The following is a 21179-nucleotide window of genomic DNA, read 5'->3' as shown; positions in this document are numbered from 1 at the left end:
CTGGGGCAGGGACCCCTTCCGCACGCAAAAGCTCCGCGCACACCCCGGGGTCTCCGGGTGGGGAGTCCGGCGGGAGCGGGGAGCGTGGGGGGCTCCTCCTCCTCCTCCCGCGGGGGGCGGCTGCGGGCCCTGCCCAGTGTGGGCGGCTGGGCCCGGCTGCGCGTTGGCTGCGGGCGGTGCCGCCAGTGAGGCTGCGCTGAGGCTGCGGGGCCGGATGGCCGAGCCGCCCGCCCCGCGCACTCGGGCGGCGGCCGGCAGCGGGCGAGGACACCGGGCGAGCCCTCCCTGCCGGGAGAGCCAGCCCTGCGGCACACGGCAGCGCCATGGTCTCATGGATCATCTCCAGGCTAGTGGTGTGAGTAGCTGCCGCTCGGCACCTGCGGCGTGTGCCCGGTGTGCCCGCGTGTCCGCGCGTGTGTGTGCGCGGTGTGCCCGCCGCCGGTCCCGCTCGCCCCTGCTGTGGATACTGGGCTAAATTTAGCAGGTTGTTGTCGGGGCCGGGGCGCTCGGCTGCCCGGCGGGTTTGGCAGGAGGTAGGTGGGTCAGATGGGATTTTCCAGCATGAGAAAATCACCGCGGGGTGGAGGGTAAAGCGCTGCCGCGCTGTACAGCGCAAGGTGACAGGGGAGAAAGCCAGCGAGTGACATCGCCCGGCGCTCGGCGGACGGGGTCCGGAGGGGCAATGGAGCATCCACGGGTGGGAAAATGGACATGGATTTGGGCAGCGGCGCTTTGTTACCGGGCTCGGCGCGGCTGGGGGCTCGCGAGGGGGCGTGGGAGAGGCGGCCGCGGGGTCTCCCAGCCGCCGCCACCGCTTTCTTCTGTCTGTTTTGCAAAAGAAATATCAGATATTCCCTTCCTCTTTGCGACTTGCCGCCCATCCTCTCAAAAGACGATCTCGCTCTCCCTTTAACCTGTCAGCCTGGGAGAAGACGAGTGTGGCTCTTTGCACTTGTGCTACAGCTTTTCCATGGCTGAGACTGCTCTAGGTGGGAATACATGTAAAAATTCCCTGGAAATTTTTCGCAGGCAACAGGGGAAAACGGAGCAAGCTCGAGGTATATGTTCATCTGCCCCATCTGAGAAGAGTATTAGGGAGAAAAAGGCATTTTTTTTATGCCATTTGGAAAATTCCTGGAGGAGGGAGATTACAGTCTTAAGGTGGGGCAGTAGGATGGATGATCTCCCTTCTGGAAATGTGACTGGGAAGGTTAATATATGGCATCAGATGAATAATTTGCCAGTTTTCACAATCATATGCATACAGATGCATCTCCTGCAGATTCAGGAGGACATCTGTTGTGCTCTTAAGTTATTTTAGAGCGTCTGCGAGGGCCTGTCACTTTCTTTGTCTGAAAGAAATGTGCCATGATGTTGCACCATCAGCATGTTTCCAGAAAAGCATTTTCAAGGTCTCTTTTGCCATGTAAATGAAATATCAAAAGGAAAACTCACCTTCATGTTAGTTATGTCTCTGTATCAGTGAGACATTAAGTGTCAGATGTGAAGATTTTAGGGGGCTCTAGAGTTAAATTTAGTCCCTGGAGGTCTGTCATCTGGATTCAGCTGCAGCTAGCCATTATTTGGCTTGCACTTCATTCTGGGAAAGAGTGTTAAATATTTTAAAGTTTTAATATGAACAGTATAAACGTGCAGATATCTCTGCCAGCAATGTGAGTTGTAGCATGTATTGTCTAAGGCAGCTTTTCTTTCTTCTCTACTAGACTAATTTCCACTTTGAAAAAACCCACATTACCATGTAACTCAGCAAATCCTAAAGAACAAAGAATGTCTACACAGAGATGGCAGTTTAACTTACTTGTCTCAGCACATGCACATCTACACAGATGATTTCATCTAAGACACATAAACTGAGTAAAAATCTGATGGGGGCAGGTCCTGGAGCAGTTGACCAGTCAGGTAATTAGCTGAGCACACAGACCTTCCTGTTCTCTTCAGTGTTACCTGAATAACATGTTACAGCATGGATTCAGCTGTGCAGAGGGCAGTACCAGTTATTTGTTATGCTGCATTTTCAGTAGCAAATAATGAATATGCAGTGTAAATATTAATTATTTAGTAGTCATAGTAATAAGTAAGAATTTTGCAAGGAAACCTAGGGCAAGCCAAGCTTGGTCACCACCTTCATTCCACCAGAGTGGAGTGTACATCCATCCTTTAAGAATATTTTGCACCAGGAAGTGCTGGTTTGTTATGATCCCAGTAAGAAACTTGGGCTCACTAGAGTATTGCTTAAAACACCATTTGCTAGAGGTAGCATTGTATAAAAAAAGAGAAGAGTATAAATAATCTTACATTCCATCAGATCCTGGATACCCCAAGGTATCTGACATGGAGGAGCCCTCCAGTTTGATGCAGTACACCATGCAGATCTGTCTGTGGAAAGGTTCCCTTACACATTGATCTTTTCCACTCTCAGAGCATTTTCTTTTTATTTCTAAAGACATTTCCATTCATCACTCCTATTGCCAGATGAAAAGGATGTTCACAAGAGAGCTTGTTGCTACACTTAGATGAAGCAAAGATGGGCAGGTGGTTCAATGTCAGGTGATGAGCAAGTTGCTCCTGCATCCAAGAGGTATGTGCATCCCACCACAGGCCAGACAGCCAGCATGCCCCTGCAGCAGAGCACAGACCTGCCCCCATTCAGAGTAACTGGGAGCTGGATCCCTGACTCCTTGGTGTACAGTGGTCTTCAGATTAGGATCATGGCAAAAATTTAATCTATCTAATCTGGTTTCCCCATCTCATTATGAATCACTAGTTGATCCATCAGTACAGATAGCTGTGCTTAAGTAGAATGGCCACCTGGTTGGGCTTTTTTCCCCTCTGCTTGTGCCTATGTAGTTGTTTTTTCATTAAATCTTATTAACTGACAAGGATTATGAAGAAAGTGGTGTGGTGTGGTTTAGTCACACTGTGAATGTTGATTTGTGCTCTTATGACTTCTGCTGATCTCCACAGGGGCTATGTCTGATATGACTCAGCTAACAGGGCTTTAAATAAAAAGCAAGCCTTTGCTTTGTCTCTTTGGTGCTTCGCTGCTTCCACTGTCTCTGATTTGGTCGTTACTGGTTCTGTCCTGGCAGTTTCTATTTCTAAAACATTGAAGGAGAAAAATCTGTGAGCACTTTTCACCTTTTTCAGCAGGAAGTCAGGCAGCTCACTGCAAACCTTCTCTTACCTCATTTCACCTTTAGTGTTTGGGCTTTGTGTCCAGAGTGCTGGCTGGTTCTGTTCTGCCGGCAGAGCTGTGTGCTGGGAACCCTCAGAAGAGAAATGATACATTCAGAGTAGCATCTCTGCCATAGCTGTGTGTTGAAGTCAAGGATATTATGTTCAGGATCTGCCCTAGGTACTGTACAAATGTGAAACAAAAATATAATAGTGTCCCTGGATGTCTTTTTCCTCTAAGAGCTCAATTCTCATTCTATGCCCAGGCAGTTTTTTCACTCATCTTGATGAGAACAAAATTGGGATATTTCTTTTCTCATGGCAGTGGATTACAGATGACTTTTCCACCAAGGGATGCCTGTGATCACTGGAATTGCAATTGTTGCATCTTGGAGTGACTTGTTCCTATGTCTCTCACAATAACTGCAATGGAATAACATCATTGTTTGTGGGTTAATTACAGCCTTTTTTTATTCTTCACCTCTGAGTACATCTCAAAGGACATCCTGGAGCACCTGTATCTTAGTTTCCTCATCTGTGAAGTGTAATGAAGTGTTGTGAATTTATCTTCCCTGAGGCAGACCAGAAGGGACCATTGGTCTGTCTTACTAACTACAGGCCATTCATTTCAAAGGAGATTCAGTTTGCCTCAAAAGTTAGAGGCCTCTCTAGGAGAAGGACTTGGGATCTGTCTTTGTTATTACAGACCAGTTCAGCTACAGTGCACAGCTCTGGCAGTCCTGGATAGCTACTTTTGGCTGTTGTCTACAGGCCTTTTGAAGTTAAAAGTGGTGTATATAAATGCAGCCTATTGTGTTGGCATGGGAATCCTGTCCTTTCTCAGAAACATGAAACTTGGTTTATGTTCTTGGGATCATACAGAACAGATATAAAGGTTTTTGGCTTCCATTCTGAAAGTTAGACACATCACACTGCCTGTTGAAAGAATTTCAATCTGGAGCACGTGGCAGAGGAAGGAAATGTCAGTAGAAACAAGGCTGGGTTAGACAGGTTATCAGTAGATGATATCATGCTGTGTGATGATTTAGGCATTTGAATTCCTCCTGTGAGAAGCTTAGAAGTGCATTGCAAATTAATATAAAATTATTAAATATGTTCTTCATGGTGAAAGTCCACAGCCTTAATTATGCTTTTTTTGTCTGTGTTTATTTTCTTTTAAATCAAAATATCATTAATGGCCTCTCTGATCTATGTTTTGATGTGAAAGAAAATGGCAGCCTTAGATCACATTGGGAATTCCCATCCCTGTGTGCCAGCTGTCCCTGGAAGTAGTTGGATTCTGAACAAAATCAAAGTGGAACCAAAGAATTCTTTAACCTGATGCATAAGATTTCTTTCCCTATTACAGTTTGTTAGCTTTCTAGCTCTTGGTTATTGTGATGCTGTTTTAGCAAGGCTGTGAGATTGGCTGCCCCATCCTCATCTGGTGTCAATTCATAGTGTTACTGAGTCAGACATTGATTTCATCTTTGTATCTGTAAAGAATTTCATTTTTGAGAAACTTAGCAGATCCTTCCTCCTCCCACTCTTCATGTGTATGGGAAGCCTGAAGAAATTTATGAATGAAACAAAACACAAAAAGTCATATCATGGATATTATCTGAAGGTAGAAAATGATAACTTGTGTTATCTTCATGAGAGGCAGAGACAGGATCCACTCAAGCAGGCAGGGACTGCTCTCATAAAAGCAGAGCACAAATTCAAGCTGTTGGTTATTGATACATCAGCATTAGCATTTCAGCTGATGCTACCACTTGATACATATCATGTATTGGTTATTGATACATCTGCATTTGCATTTTAGTTGACATACATCATGTATGTGAAGGTCCTTCACAGCCTGCTTTACTTACTTGGTGCTGGCAGGTGACATGAGGAATTCAGGTTGCTGTTTACAGGCCTCACACCAGCAGTGTAAAATTATCTGAAAATACAGCAAAGGACCCAAAGTGCAGCTTGAGCTCCCAGCCAAGGCTGTGGGATGAGTTTGCAGTAGACTCTTCTGTGCTCTGGAGCTGGGAAGTGGGAAGGTCAGATCCCCTGCCATACTTGCAGAGTTTACTGATAAACCTTACCTATATAAGAAGTGGTGTAATCTCTCCAAAACAGAGGCTGCAGGCTTGCACTGCTGCTGTCCTTCGTGTGAAGAGCACATGGTCTCTGTGGCTGCCAGCTCAGTTCATGTGCATCCCTGCTGCAGCCTTTGGCTCTGCTGAGGGGGCAGAACCTGTTGGTGACAGTAAGTGACAGAGGAGCACCCAGCACAGGTGTGACATTTGCCATGCCCTTGGTATGAAATGTGACCGTGGGATCACGCTGCAGGGGACAGCACTGCCTGCTGCTCTGGCAGCCGTGACCCAGATTCTCCTGCCCAAGCACAGATGTGCTGGAAATGCTCCTGGCCCCAACAGGGAAGGTTTTCTGGTGTGCACATCACAGATCTTACTGGTTCTGGTGTGGTAAAGGATGTTTTACCAGCCTGGCAGCTATGGAATATAGCCAAGGGGCTTGGACTTTGCAGCTGCCTTTGTACAGAATTTTGCCTTTGTGGGACCCTTTCCATGCACTGTATTAAGGCACTTGGAAGCAATAATTTACTGTTGTGTCATTAGAGAGATTTTTACTGCCATTGTATGGGTAAGGGCACCAAGACACATGGAGATCAAGTGATGTGTACAGTATTCCACAGGGTAGCAGGTAACATATTTCCTGCAGACTCCTTGCTCAATAAATTAATAAAAGGGAACCTGATAAAGGGAATTAGGAAATATGTGTGTGACTTTTGTATGGATTTTTGATGGTGTGAGAGGGATACAGCAAAACTACAGACTTAAATAGGTGCTACTGAGGCAGTCAAACAACCAAAGGCCAAAATATTTTGACCTATTCCCTCTCAGATCCTCAGTGCTGACCTTAGGGTAACAGTCAGCAGAAAGCAAGAGCCAGACTGCTTAATACAGGCTACTAAGTCATGCTGCCTAAAATTGGTTTCCTAGTCACAAAAGGGAGATTTAGATCCAAGGTACTTGAACTGTGGTCCACAGATGGCTGGCAGTCCACAAAACATCAGTCAGTCAGTCAGTGTTTCAGCTCTAAACCAAAAACCCTCATACAGGCAGTTATGTACTGACTGATTTAGATAGAAGATGCCACTTTTTACTCATTTTTTATTTAGAAGTTTTGTAATGATATCTCTTGAATTACAGTTTTGTAAAATATTAGCATTTCAACATTTTGCCAATTCCATGTGACTTATTATTTATCATCTGTCCTTCAGGGACAGTGGGATATAAAATAAGCTGTGTGTTTCTTTCAAAGGTTTGGATGGTCCAGTGATTAGGAAAGGTTGAGAAACACTTTCATGTGCTCTTAGTGCAGTTAACAAAGTGAGACTGGAGCTTCCATCAGGGGTTGTGTGTTGCATGGAGAGCTGTTGGGTCAAGGGGAAATGCCTGGTGCAAATTGGATGAAGGAAGGCAACATACAATCACAACTCCTACTTCCTGAGCAGTTGCTTCTGAATGCTGAGCACTGCATTTTTCTTTCTGCTTCCTTGTCTGAGCAGGCAGAGCTGATACCCTGGGGACTTTCAGGCTAATCTGGCTAAAGGTGGATGAAGACCTGAGAGCTGCAGAAGTATTAGCCAGTTTGGATTGCTGCAGAATCTTTGTATGACAAAATTTCTTCTATGTCTTCATTAGGCAGCAAGGATCTGAGTCTAGATTCCCTTTTGTTGGCTTGTCCACTTGGCTGGATTGGGGCCACTCAGATTTCAGGTAGGTCTTGTGAGGTGAAATGGCCTAATGATGGGATGCACCCATGTAATCAGGCTCCTATGGCAAAATCTCCCTTAGATCACCTCTATGGTTGAAGTCAATCACATGCTGCTTTTTGCAGGGCAGGTCTCACATACTTTGTTATCACTGGTATGCAACTTAGATTGCAAACTCTTCTGGGCAGCAAGTTCATTTAGTATTTTTTATCTTACAACACCTAGACAGTGGGGGTTAGTCTCTAGCTGGTTCTTCTAAGTTCTGTAGTAATAGAAAAATAAATAAGGTATGAACACATGCAATTCTGCATTCTAGATGAATCATTCTTGAGACTGATCCTGTGCTCCTCAGTAATTTCTCTGTGATACTCTTGCTGGTAAGGTGTTCATGCTCTGATTTGGCATTTCACATGCATGTAGTAAGACAGAATTTAAGCTGATAAAATACAGGCAAAACAGATGGTGAGCAGAGTGGTGAGAAAGAGCTAGAAGAAGTGACAAAATGAAGACTGTGTTTTATCTTTCCATTACTTGTGTGCTTTTGAAGAGAGTGACTGAGGTAACAGGACACACCTGCTCATGCCACAGGTAGAACTTGGGAAGGCACTCCAGACCTGGAGCACCATGCCAGAGCATGGGTGGTACTTTCCCAGAATTTGTACACAGAACCACTCCATCTTTTGCTGTGAGCCTCAGAACAGGCATAACTCCTTAGCAGAGTCCCTGCTGTTTGTTTCTTGCAGACACATTTTGCAAGAGAAGGGGAGGGCAAGGGATTTTAACTTGCTGTGGGTGGTAAAGCAGTGATCTGCAGGCTGGTAAAAGTGGTCACAGAGCCAGAAGCAGGGCAGGGGTGGCATCAAAGGAGAGAAGCTAGTTGTACAGTAAGTAGAAATGAAGAGCAAGGATTATGTTTCAGAAGGGACAGGAATTTATATGGAGGCAGAGGATTGGGTGTCAAGTTGGAGATTTACTCTTGGCAGTGACAGGGGGACAACTGGTGTCATGCTTAGGAAAGGCTTGTTTCTTCAGATGCTGCTTGCTGCATCCCTTACTGCTCATGCACTAATTGCTGACAAATCAACATCCAGTTTCAAAGAAGGAATGCATCAATTGGTCAGTAAAGCTGCAGTCTCTCTTTCCCCTTTCTCTCTCATGGAGCCAATAGTAATATTTTGCTTTCCAAAAATGGCAAATTTTACAGGAGAACAAAACCAATATTAAAGTACTTATTTATGAGGAGCTACAAAGGATGCCCCTCATGTCTGAAATGTTGTGCTTTTTTGGACAGATCCCAAGGACGCCAGGACCATGTGTGTACCTGCTTGTGAATTTACCAGGCAGTCTAATGCTATCAGCATTAGTGAGTAGTTGCAGCTCCTGCAAGAGAAACACTTCAATTCTGTTGAGTTCATACTGCTGCTTCTTTTCATTCAACTCATTTATTCTATTTCTTGTTTCCAGCCTATAAATAAATGTTTACACCGGAAAGCCAAAAACTGCCAGATATTTCTTGCCTCATGTTGTGAGGGAGGCTTATTACCAATAACCAGCCTCATACAAGGAAAGGTCTTGTGCTGCAGATTTTGTATGAGAATACCAAGAACCTAGATTCAGTGCAGTGCTGTAAATTCCCTGTGGGAAGAGGGCAAATTATTTATTCTTTGCTGATTTGGTAACTGTAAAATAGTCTTAGTGATAATCTCTGCCCATGAAAACTTCAGTTCCATTTTACACATGGCAGAGCCTGATGTGGGCATGAGGGTCCCCCAGTGGAGGAGAATTGGAGGGGTGAGGTAAATGTGAGTTCCGAGCTGAAATTTCCAAGCCAATGGTCAGAAGTCACAGGGTGCTCTGGGATGTTTTATGTAGACAAGCCTCTTCTGTGGCAGAGCTCTCCTGGCTGTCAGTCCCTGAGGAGCACTCATGGAGAAGTGAAACCAGAAATCTTGTATGGCACTTCAGGAAGAACATCCTTGCAGGGAGGACAGATGGGAAACATTTGGTGATGATAAAGAGCAGAGCAATCACAGGAAGACGACCTTCTCCATTCACCACAATATTTCATGGTCACCTTTGTCTTGATGTCTTCAGCACAAATGCTCTCACACTTCCTGTGAGCATGTGAGGAGGGCTGCTCTCTCCAGCTATAGGTCCCACCAAATAGCCTTTGTGATGAGGTTGTTGTTCTAGTTTGGGCAGTTCCCACAGGACTGCTCTGGGTCATGCTTTGCCTTAGGCCCTTTTGTGGATGAGCAGTTTGAAGCTCTTGAGCCTCATTCTGCTCATGGAAGGGTTCTGCTTGTCCTGCTGCCTCTTCTGCTGTGGACTTGGGAGGACGTGGTCTGTGCATATCTAAACTTAAACCTATGAGCCACTCAGATTATATGACCCACAAGAAACTATCCCTGGTGTTAGATCAGGTTCAATACACCATCTGGCTCCTGCAGAATTCATGGTGACATGTGAAAGAGAGAGGTGGATGCTGGAGCTGCCCTAAGGCTAAAAGGCTTTGAGTTTAGTCACCTATTTCATGGAAAAAGATTGACTGGTTTGACTTGAGAATGACTGCAAGGCAGGTAGTTATATGAAAATGAATTGATGGTCAGTGTTTAGATCCCACTAAGTCCCTCTGCAAAAAAGCTCACTATCCTAGCTGGTATTTTTTGCTGGAAATCACACCAGAGAGGTCAGGGGCATGATGGACACAAGCACTGAATGAGACTTTCCCCCTTTCAAACAATTCGTCTAGGTCTGAGTCAGGGCACCCTGGAGGCTGTTTGCATTTTCCCTGGCTTATTTGTACCTGTTTTGTAGCTGAACAAAGGACTCTGCTTTCCAGGTTTATTGTTTTCATTCTGCTTATAAGGATTTTGGTCAAAGCAGAAAGATGTTGCTGTTTAGAAAGAACATTAATAATTAAATTGAGATACTCTGGGGAATATACCCCATAAGGCTGGATTTGTTGAATTTAAGTAGATCATAATAGTTTCCATGGCAACACACTCTGCTGTCCTATATACAGAAAGGGTCTATCTCATAGGATCAAATGCAGAGAGGAAGCTGCTATTTTAAAATATACCTTAAAAACACAAACACTGAACTAAGAGCAAATTGTTTCCTCCGTAAATGCTGTAGGAATTTCCTCATGCTTGTTATACTGTGCTCACCTGTTTTCAGAACTGTCAGAGTGCAATCAGTCAAACCAATCCCCTGCTGACTCTAATGATTTATGGAGAACCTGAGGTCTAATGATGTTTTCTCAGGATATAATCTACCTCACAGATACATCCATATCTGGATATTTATAAAGCTGTAACTGTCATGAGCCTGCAACGGAGACTTCTGTGGTCCTTTTGAACAGGTCTGCAAAAATCCTTGTGTTCTACTGCCTATCCTGGTGTCTGCTTGTGATTTCCCATCTCACTGTGCTCAGTAAAGCTGTTTTCATCAGTATTTGGACAGCATTGTGAGATCCTTGTGTTTGGTGTGTTACAGCTGATTGCAGCTGACTCTAAGATGGGAATTAATGGTGAACACTTAGAGATAATTGAGGAACTACACATTCCACACATTAGAAGATTTGGAGATTCTTCAATCCATCAGGAATTACACAAACTCTTTTCGTCTACTCTAATGTATAATGTTATGTGCTTAGAAAAACCTTATGACCAAGTGATGAGTTACAAAATCTGTGTGAAATGAATTGTGATCCTCCAAACAAAAAAGATGGAATGCAATAGGAAGCTTCTGAATGTAACTAAGAAAGAAGTCACATAATGGGGGAGGGGGGGAAAGTTTGTATCTGGAATAAATACAGCCTCTCTATTTTGCCCTGATAAGTAGGGTAAGGGGTGCATTGCCAAATTTTAGCAAGAACTGCCACAAAAAAATCCCAGTCCTGGCTTGTGGTAAACCTGAAGAATCAAGGCTGGATTTTCTGCAGACAAACTAAATAAATACCTGAAAAATGCTGTTTCAATGCAAACATCAATAATTTTCTCATCCCTAGGGCAATACCAGGGCTTCAAGTTGTGTCAGATGGTGCTACTTTGCTGAGGTCAGTGAGTGGTGTAAATCTCCTCAGGTGGGAAACCTAAGGTTGTGTTTGTAGGTCAGAATGGCGAGGGCCTTGTAGAGGGTGCCAGCTGCATCCTAGAAAATGGAATATTATGGGACAGAAGTTGGCCAGTTCAATGGAGGACTTGTGTTCTTTATGAGCTTTGAGTTAAGCTGCCCTTTGAATGGTGACAGGGCAAGGATAGAGGGCTCTTAGAAGCATGATTCTGTCATTATCCTTTCATTTTAGTATTGGGAATTTCATCACTAAATAGGAATATGGCTTTACCTGCACTTCAGCAACCCAAGCCAATCGAATGGGCCATCCCAAAGCCTGTTATCAAGACACCTCTGACCTCACCTCTGGAGCTCTGATGAGCTTCACTATCAAGCTTTTCTCTAAGAAGTGGTAATACCCACTGAAAGCTGAGGATGAAGAACATGACCATCTTCTCTTTAGATCCAATCTAAAGAATCCAAATGCCTTATTGCACCCTGGCATTTATATTTTTAAAGGTACTTTAATCACATCAGACAGGTAGAAGCTCTGTAATCTCTCATGCTTCATGCCTGTACCCTTGTGTGAAGCTCTGTTACAGAGGGTGCTGGCTAACCATGGCTGCTGCCATTGGCTCTGAGCTCATCCCTGATCCTGCCTACCTTAAAGCAGTGCTGCTTTGCAGACTTTTCAGAGCTGGACATGCCAGCAGCTCACTGACAGCCATTTCCAGGCCCTGAGGGGATGTGACACATGTGATTGATGATACACACCCTCTGCCTGTTTCTACACATTGTTCCTAGATCACTGCAAAATCAGCAGAGCTGCTTGAGAGACTGCAGACAGCCACTGAAAGATTCTTGCCTGCTGTCCATGAAGTAGGACATGCATTTTAAGTTTATAAATACTATGCCTGATTTTGCATGGTACTTTAAAATTAACCAGTCTGCTTTCCATGTAGTTTGTGGTAATTCATATTTAATCTCATGTAAACCCATTCTGTAAAATCATACCCCCACCTCCAAGGATTTACTTGTAGATGAGATAATTTTCATCTCTTTGATATAGTGTGTCCTGAGATTTTTGCACTCAGATGTGCTATACAGCCACTGGAATAGCTCAGCATTCTTTTTCAATTATTATTCTGCTGAGGTTTGCAGATACTTGGCTGTAACAAATCAGGTCCCTATTCAAACACTATTATAATTTATGTATATTCTTGAAACCAAGAAACCTCACTCTGAGCAGCCAAGCCATAAATGGCTGAAGTCTGTGTAAATCCAATTCTCCAGACACATTTTATACAGCTACATGTGTTTGAAACAGTTTAACCATTTCATTTCAAAATAGCAGTGCTTTATTTAGAGTGGCACTTGCAACATCGTCATCCTCCTGTGTGAATCCCCTTGCCTGAGAGAAAGGACAGACACTGGACTGTGGCATTTAACCCAGCAGTATTAATGAATAAGAAATGATGGAAGAACATACATAAGATAGCATGCAGTGTGGGTGTTCCCACAAAAAGTACAAGCTGCCTTCTCAAGCAGCTGCTTTTTTAGAAATCTCTGAAATGGTCCTTGAAGAATTGGCTGTCTTCCCCTTTACTTTCCTCTCAGGTTATTTCTGTGAAGTATTCATCTGGCTCCTAAGCCTCAGTTTATATTTTATTTTATATTTTGAGCAGCTGCCAGCTGAAAGGTAAATGTGTGAGAGGGAAGGTGAGAATGAGAAAGAAGTCAAGTCTCTAAGCCAAAAGAAAGACAAGAGGCAAAGCCCCTTCTGTTCAGAACTGTGCAATGCACTGGCTCTTTACCCAAGCCTGAGACAAAGTGGTATTTCTCATGGTGTCACAGGCTTTGATCTGAACACATTTGTGTTTGGGGAAATGCAGACTAGAAGAGAGCAGCATGACTTATCCCTTTTACTCTCTAGGGCTCTCAGCTAAAGCCTGAAATTCAGAGACGTATGAGAAGTCTAGGAGAGATCAAAATTGAATGCAAATGGGAACATGGCATCTTCTGTCAGGAGGAGAATTGAGTATATGGATAGCACTACTGCTGTATTGAGGCATTTAAAAAAGCCTGATGTCTTCATCAAATTGTAAAACTGGATTTTAAATTTCAACTTCTAGAATATGTGCATATATTGCATACATCTGTGGGCATCAGATATTTTGCTTTGTACTCTGAACCTGTAAGGCTGTGTTCATGCTCTTTTCTGAGAAACCATTGCCTGATACTTTATTTTAATGGAAATGTTCCTGTAATTGCTTCCAAGAAATCACCTGACAAGAAAAAGCAAGCAAATGTGGGAATTGCTAAGATGTGCTCACAGTGAGATTATCTCACTGTGTAATGATGGGGGTGGCACAGAAGCAGTGCCTGGAAAATGCAACTTCTCTTTCTAGATCTCACACTGCCTGGGCTGTGATCAAGCTGCTGATTTCCAGTGGTGAAAGCCATTTATTTTCCAGCATGGTACAATGGAACATATAGATACCTGTCATCTCAGCCTTCTCTGAAAGTTTTTACTCTAGGTTTCTATTTGTCCAAAATCTCAAATTGTCAGATGTCATTGTAAAGCTCTCAATATGAGCTCTGTGCCAGGAAATGCTTCAGTAGATACCTGTCCTTGCTAGTGAGTCTTGTGTGCACTTTAGGTAATGGGTGGTTGTTTAAAAAATGTAATGTAGGTGAGTAGTAGCTGTGCTGTAAAAAGAAACCCCTTTCTCTCTCTTACCTTTAGTTAAAGACCCAAAGACTTCACTTACTAAAATATTACAGGGATTGAAATCTAGTCTTTGGTGTAACAGGAAAGTATTTAACCTGTTAAGCTTCAGGGAGAAGCTGTGGTAAGATTGGAAAATATCAGAAATTTAAAAATAAATTAAATATTGGTCAAGGAATATAAAACCTGGAGGTATTTAAAAAGATAAAATTATTTGGGAGGAATAGGGAAGAAATTGTCTTTTTGTAGCAGAAGTATATTCACTTGTGAGGTGAATCATGATGTAGGAAAATTAAATAGATGTAGATAGATTTCAAAGTTCAGAAGAGAAGCCTTGCATTTTAAGAGACATCCCAGAGTGGCTAAGGAAATGTGTCTAAGTTCCAGTATTACACTTGTGTGTATTTACTCTTTGTTGATAAAAACCAAAGATATTTTAGAATGCTCTGTACAAATTGCATGAGTTGTATCTGTCCCATGCACCTGCCAAGTAAATTGCAAGTCAGAAGTATTTAACTTCAGCTGCAGTTCTGGGCAATATTCAAGTGTTACTGAGAGGATGGGCATGAATTTTGGAGGCTGGGCAACTGAATCTCCACCTGGGGTATCTTAGCCCACCCACACCGTGTGCTGGTATGCTCTGAGCCAGAAACAGTGACAATATCCTGCCCAACCCAAGAAAGTTAAAGGCACAACAGACGCAGCTTTTGTGTGTCAGCACTGCATGATGGATGTCCAACCAGGGGAATGCTCAGCTGGGCTGATGTACAAAGTACAAAATGTACAAAGGGGATCTGAGAACTCAGCTATTTCGCAAAGACTTGGAGAGAACTAAATGAAGATGGTGAAAGCTTACAGAGGTGCTGGTATTTCTGTGCCGAGGATACTGCTGTGTCCTCAAGTACAGCCCTGAAAAGCCTTTTAGAATTATTAGATCAGAAAAATTAAAGATTCCTGGACACTGGAGTGTGTATTTGTCCTGATACTAACATAGGTCAACCCTTCAACAGTGCTGAGTATGACTTTTCTTAGGAGCAGTTTCATTTAATCTTTCTTCATTTAACCTGAAGATACAGTTCTCCAACTTCTAAAGGATGAATTTAGGGGCTCTGGAGGAGATTGTAATTTAAGAAAGCCCTTTAATCAATTTTAGCTTGATCAAGGCTTTGCAGCCCTTGATCTTTTTAAAAATTATCATAGCATGAGTATAAGCCATGTATGGGTAATTCACTTTCCCTGTGAGGTTCCCAGCTCCAGCAGAAGAAAGGTTGTGTCATTTTAAATCCAGATATGTACTGTGGGCCATAGTGTTTGGCATAGGGCTAAATAAGCTGCTAATGACCTCTCTACTCATGGCTTTGTGTAAGAATAGATCATGCAACAACATTACCATAAAACCGTTATAGTAAACTGCACAGTTAATGACACAAAGCCTTGTCTGTGAGTATGTGGCTGTAGAGATAAGGGAAATCTAGCTGTTCCTCTAGCTAAATGGCTCCTCTAGCGAAAAATGGCTAAGCAAGAGAATTAGAGCACTGTTTGTAAATACTCATTTCATCTCCCTACCCCTCTTTTTGAAGCTCTGCTAACAGGACCCATTCTGTGTCAAGTCCCAGAGTTAAGATGGTGTGGTGCTGTCCTTCTCATGCTTCCCTTGGCAATCAGGTAGGTATTCCCCAGCTTAGCTCCTCGGGTACAGCACCAATTGCAAAGGACAGGGTGCGGTGGGGCTGAGGAAGAAGGTTCTCCAAGCAGCAGGGAAGAATCTCATCATTCAGGGAGTGGATCCTTGGCACTGCTGTACCTCTGATCATAAGTGTTATGTGCATTTTGGATAATTCTTGCGTATAAAAAAAAAAAAAAATATATATATATATATAATATGTTGTGCTGGTGAGAAATACTATAAGGTTTTAAGCACGCAAGCCAGAGTCGGGAGATTGCTTCACAGTGTGTCGAAACCACCGCTAACAAGAGGGAGGAGGACCTCGTTTGCAAACGAATGAACGTAGCTTGCCCGGAGATGGGTCGTTCTCCAAGGTGATCCGAGGAACTCCCAAGCGATGAATACTCGATAAATATCTAAGATTGAGGTAGCCGGAGCCATCGGAGAGATACATCTCAATGCCGAGTTCCAGTAACTCAGTCATGGACATACATCGCTCCCCGGACACGGTTTTGTTCAGCTCGACGTGGAGAAAAGAAAGCGCATGAATATGTGGGACTCTGAAAGGAAGAAAAGGAACTCTGCCTCAGGCAGAATAGTCTGTACTGGACGGGACGGTCGGTGTGAACATAGGAGACCCTATGCTGTAGAGGTCGGACCTGTGTCTCACCCAGCGTCGATCCCCGGGCTCGGCACTGACCTTTTGATTTGATTGTGGCTATCTCGGACCGAATATCGGTCGCGAAATGAAAATCTATTTTTATTAATTATTAAATTCGGCTTGATCATTTTTACCTATAACAATAGGAATGATGTAGTGCCGTTCTCTTCCCGATGTCGACACAGGGCTGGGTTAGTAAGAGGATTATCCAGCAGGTTGAAGAAAGTGCTTATTCCCCTCTATTTCAAAGTTGTGGGAGGATGTCACAGTTGCTGGCTGGAGTAGAGTATCCCATTTGAGTTTCCCTGGTAGAAGGAGGGCCCTGGCAGCAATGAGTCCAGTGGAAGAGGGTTGGAGTGCATGGTGCACCAGGACAGATAAGTGGGATGTTTGTTCAGCCTTAATAAGAAATGGTGAAGGGGAGATGTCATTGCTGTCTTCAAAAATGAGGAGGATTGTTACAGAGAAGGCTTTTTGTGGAGGCACAGCAAAAGGGGGAGAGGCAATGGAAACAAGTTGCAGCAAAGTAAACTCTCATTATATATATAAAAAAGAATTATTCAAAGCAAGGGTAAGCAAGCAGAGATTAAGATACTGAAAATTTGGCTGGATGGGGCCTGGGGCTCATGATTTATCTCTGGCAGGGGATTGGTGCTGCTCCTTTGCTCCTGGGTGAGTCTGGTTCCTCCAGATTCAACCCTGGAGGAAGTGCTCCTGCTCTGCAGTGAGCATTATTGATGGAAGCTCAGAAGCCAAAGGGCTGGGTGCTGCCTGTCCCATATGTTCTCAAGGGGAGCTCCAAAGGTTCAGTAGGTACATCATGACCATTGTGGATGAGTATGTGAAGGAGAAGATGTGAAACAAGAGGTGCCACTGGGCTGTCATTTTGGTGTGCTTTTCATTCCCTTTGTGAGCCCAAGTCCACTGTCTGCCCGTGCATCCCATAATGAGTCTCATACCCCTGTACTAACCACCCCCAGTCTGTGAAGTGCTCTGGGGAGCCTCTCCCATTAACGTGTCATGATGGGTGTCACCCCCGTGGGGCTGATGCTGCCCTGGGACAGCCCTGAGAGGTGCTGGGTCAGGGTATTATTTAGGCTCTCCCAGCTGCTGTTTTGTACCACTTATCCTAACACCATGATTTAGGATTAGCCACTAAATGGTCATTTTTCTTCTAATTTATTTTAATTAGAGGCAAAGAGTTGTCCTGGTAGTTGAAGCTGAATTCAGAGGTGTAGCCAGCAGATCTGATTGATTATTCATTAGTGGTCCATGGCTTCAGAACAGAGGCATGTTTCCTTCTGCTTTCCTCTCCCTTATGTCTGGGTTAGACTGGAGACTGCTCTGTATCAGTTCAGCTCCAGCTGGAGATCTCTGCCTTCATGTTTATCTCAGCTGCACCATGCATTTCATTACAATGCTGCTATTAGCTGTATAAAATGGAGAGATTAAAAAGGATGAATGAAATGAGAAAAGACCCTGGAGGAAAGAGCTCTATTAAAGTCACACCAGAAACTCTAGTCAAATACCTGTGAGAAAAGACTAGAAGCCTTTCTTTTTCAAGCTGTATGACAGTTTCTTGTTTTCCTTTGTTTTAAAATAAAAATTATACAGGTCCTAGTAAGAAAGCAGGTACCCAGCCACTCCCTAAAATGTTTATAGTACCCAGAAGAAATACCGATCTGTGTGTGTGGGCCAGAAAGAGAAACTTGGTCTGCATGGCCTGTGAACTCCCGGCAATTTTGCAGCTGTTATATTTAGCATGTGGCATTCTGATACCCATGCTAACCAAAGCATGGAGCTGGGCTGAATATTCTGAAATTACCTGTAGAATCATCTTGCCTTAGCTTTCCTACACTGTTGCTTTAAAACTGGAGTTGAAAACTGAGCAGTGTTCATGTCCTGATATGATTATTCCTCTATGATTTTAATGTCTGTTTTATCATTTAAAATAGACATAAACCACTAATGAAATAGAAATAATCAGAAATCAGTAGTAATGCCACCAGCTTTGATATTCACATAAAAAATATTTGTACTGCACTTTGAAATCCTCCTTTGAAATGTGCTATCAAAATGAGAAGAAATGTTTTAAAGATGTGTGTGGGTTATTTGTTAGTTTGCTTACTTAACTAAGAGGTAGATATTGACTCTGGAACCTGGAGGTTACGACTGAGTTGGGTCCCACTTGTTTTCAGTGAGTCTGGTCCCTCAAAATGTTTGGTCTTCTGGGTTTTCTGGTTAATGTTCTGGAGTCCTCAGAGAGGTAAGAAAGCTCCTGATGGAAGGAGTTTTGCTGCTTACTGTTAATTTACCAGCACCTACCATATCCACCATACTAATGGAAAGTGGCCCTGCCCATAGCAGGGGGGTTGGAACAGTAGTGAGATTTCACCTCAGGCTGTTTGGCACCAAGCTGGCCATGACTATGCCTGACACCTTTTTCTGGACCAAGTGCTCTCCTCAGCTAGTGGAGAGATCTATCCTGGGTTTCTGTCCTCCTCCAAGAGCTTCTGGAGAGCTCCAAGACCCAGAGATACTCACAGCAACCTTGGTACTGCTTGATTTGTTACAGTGGATTGAGCCATTGGTAACTCATGGAAAGTCAATATTTTTCATTGCTTTAGCTGAATATTTGGGCCAAAGAGATCTTCTGGTTTAATTTTGAAATTACATTGAGCTGAAATATTCCTTGCATTTAGTTAAGTATGTCTAGTAATGTTCTGTCCCTGGGAAGCTGAAGTAACAATACTCTAAGGAGGTTATGTTGCAATTGATTTGGATGTGTTATAGTTTCATTTAATTGTTTATTCCTGTTTTCTGTCCCATGAGTACACCTCAAGAAGTCTAAAGCTGTCTTTCAGTGAGGGGTAGATGAACAGGAACTTTTGTGTTTCTCGCCACTTCCTCAGACAGTGGATACTCAACATTTCCACAGTCCCTTACAGCACTTATGGTTTGATGGTGGAAGTCTTCCATAACCTGAACTGAGTTTTCAGATACAGAGAATGTAGTAGGATTATGCTCTCAATTAGGATTTGTGTATGTGGTTACTCTTCCTAAAAGGTGATTCACATAGTAGCAGTCAAGATAATTCCAAAATAATACTTTCAACATGATGTGGTTTTCTATGAAAATAATGCAGAGCTTCTCTGTTGATAAGCAATCCATAGTTTGTACCTTTTTTTAGCATAGAAATTAGTTTGGTTAGGTTATAAGTTTTTCTGTTCCTTTTCATATCATGAACCTACCATAAATCCGTAGGCTAACTCACAATGCAGATTTTGGACCATCTGTCATCTCTGGAATATAATATCAGTGCTTCTAAAAAAGCCTTTTCCCACATAAACATCCCCCTCTCCAGAGTCAGGAAAAGCAGCCCTTCCCATCTAAAACATACCATTAATTTTTCAGTTGCCATTTATTTGGCTTGGAAAAAAACAAAGCTCTCAAAGCCGGAACTATACTGTCAGTACCAGATAGGGAGAACATCAGGGCACACAGACCCTGAGCCCTGCCTTTTTGGAACAGTGAGGCTGGGTGAAGATCTGACCTGGTCACAGAACAGGAATGTTTTCTTTTCTAAAAGGCACGGATTGTATTGCCCTTAGTATCACACTTTGATTGATTGCTTCTTCTTCCCCAAAAGAGTGATGAAGCCGTGGGCTGTGCCAGCGCTGGGGGCCGTGGGCTGTTTTCTCCTGCGGTGCGGGGAGAGGGAGGAGCAGCGGCAGCGCAAATGCCTCTGGCGAGGCCCACGAGACGCTATCTCTCACAGGCAGCTGCTCCCAGCTCTTGGGGTGTGCCAGGCACAGTGTGCTTGTTTACTTCTCACGGCCCCATAGCAGCCCCACACACTCTCCACACAGACCCCTTTTCCAGCATTGTCTGGGTGACAACAAATTCCTCTCTCTCATCAGCGCTCGGGGCCTGGCAGCTCCGCTGATGGCAGCGTGAAGTAGAACAGACCAGCTTAGTAAACCTCCACCTGCAAGGAATTTGCTTCCTAAAATAGCTGCAGAGCTGTGGGGTATTTTTATACCAGCTACACAGGCATTCTCTGTTCTGAAGGACTGGAAAGAGAATTTTCAAGTGTTGGCTTGAGTGTAAATTGATAGAATTCTGCCTGAGTTTGAAGAGTCTGGATCAGTAACCCTGGGAAGGGTTAAGTACCTGTGTAATCTTGAATGGACTTTAAATATGATACTCAAGGGTACCCATGTAAACATAGCCCTGTGAAGACCCTTCACTGCTGGTAGTTTTTCTAGGAATGTCAGGCTTTAGTAGGCATCATGTGCATTGTCATAACAATCCCAATATTTAACAAGGTCTCTCCATCAATAATAGAGTTATTTGAGCATTTCTATCTTCTTCTTGCTATAGTAAGTATGCAAAAGGGGACAGTGGGGACTGGTCTTGTTTAGACCAGTCTGAATGTAGGATTTCAATGTGAAAAAATATAATAGTTCACAGAATCATTGAGGTTGAAAGAGACCTTCAAGATCATCCAGTCCAGCTGCCAACCCCATCTCCCAAGTGCCACATCCCAACACCTCTTGAATACTTCCAGAAATGGTGACTCACTACCTCCTTAGGCAACTTATTCCAATGCCTGACAACTCTTCAAGTGAACTTTTTTCTAATATCTAATCTGAACCTCCACTGGTGCCACTTAGGCCATTTTATCTCAGCCTTTCACTACAGACACAACAGAGGAGACCAAGCCCACCTCACTGCAACCTCCTGTCAGTTCTAAAGAGGTCTCTTTAAGTCTCCTCTTTCTCCAGATTATACAACCCAAGTTCCTGAGCTGCTCTTCATAGGACATGTCTTCTAAGCCCTTCACCAGCTTTGTTGCACTTCTCTGGACATGCTCCAGCATCTCAACGTCCTTTTAGAAGGGATGGGCTCAAAACTGAGCACAGCACTTGAGATGTGTCCTCACCAATGCCCAGCACAGGGGTACAATCACTTCCCTGGAATTGCTGGCCACACTATTGCTGGTATAGGCCAGAATTCCATTTGCCTTCTTGGCCACCTGGGCACACTGCTGGCTCATTCCCAGCTGGTTGTCAACCAG

General features: G+C 43.6%; 1 protein-coding gene across 2 annotated transcripts in view; it reads left to right on the top strand.

Annotated features, from left to right (window-relative positions):
- The first annotated feature begins 215 nt into the window (after positions 1 to 215).
- Positions 216 to 21179, top strand: part of REEP1 (receptor accessory protein 1) — a 65651-nt gene continuing 44687 nt past the window's right edge. For both annotated transcript variants that reach the window (XM_053975046.1, XM_053975045.1), the window contains exon 1: positions 216 to 355. In XM_053975046.1, coding sequence (XP_053831021.1) covers positions 324 to 355 — 32 coding nt within the window. In that variant the 5' untranslated portion in view covers positions 216 to 323. The remainder of the gene's footprint in view (positions 356 to 21179) is intronic.

Source organism: Vidua macroura, chromosome 4 (genome assembly GCF_024509145.1).
Source record: "Vidua macroura isolate BioBank_ID:100142 chromosome 4, ASM2450914v1, whole genome shotgun sequence".
NCBI lineage: Eukaryota > Metazoa > Chordata > Aves > Passeriformes > Viduidae > Vidua > Vidua macroura.
Note: the sequence above shows the minus strand (reverse complement) of the source record. Positions and strands in the feature narration are given on the sequence as shown.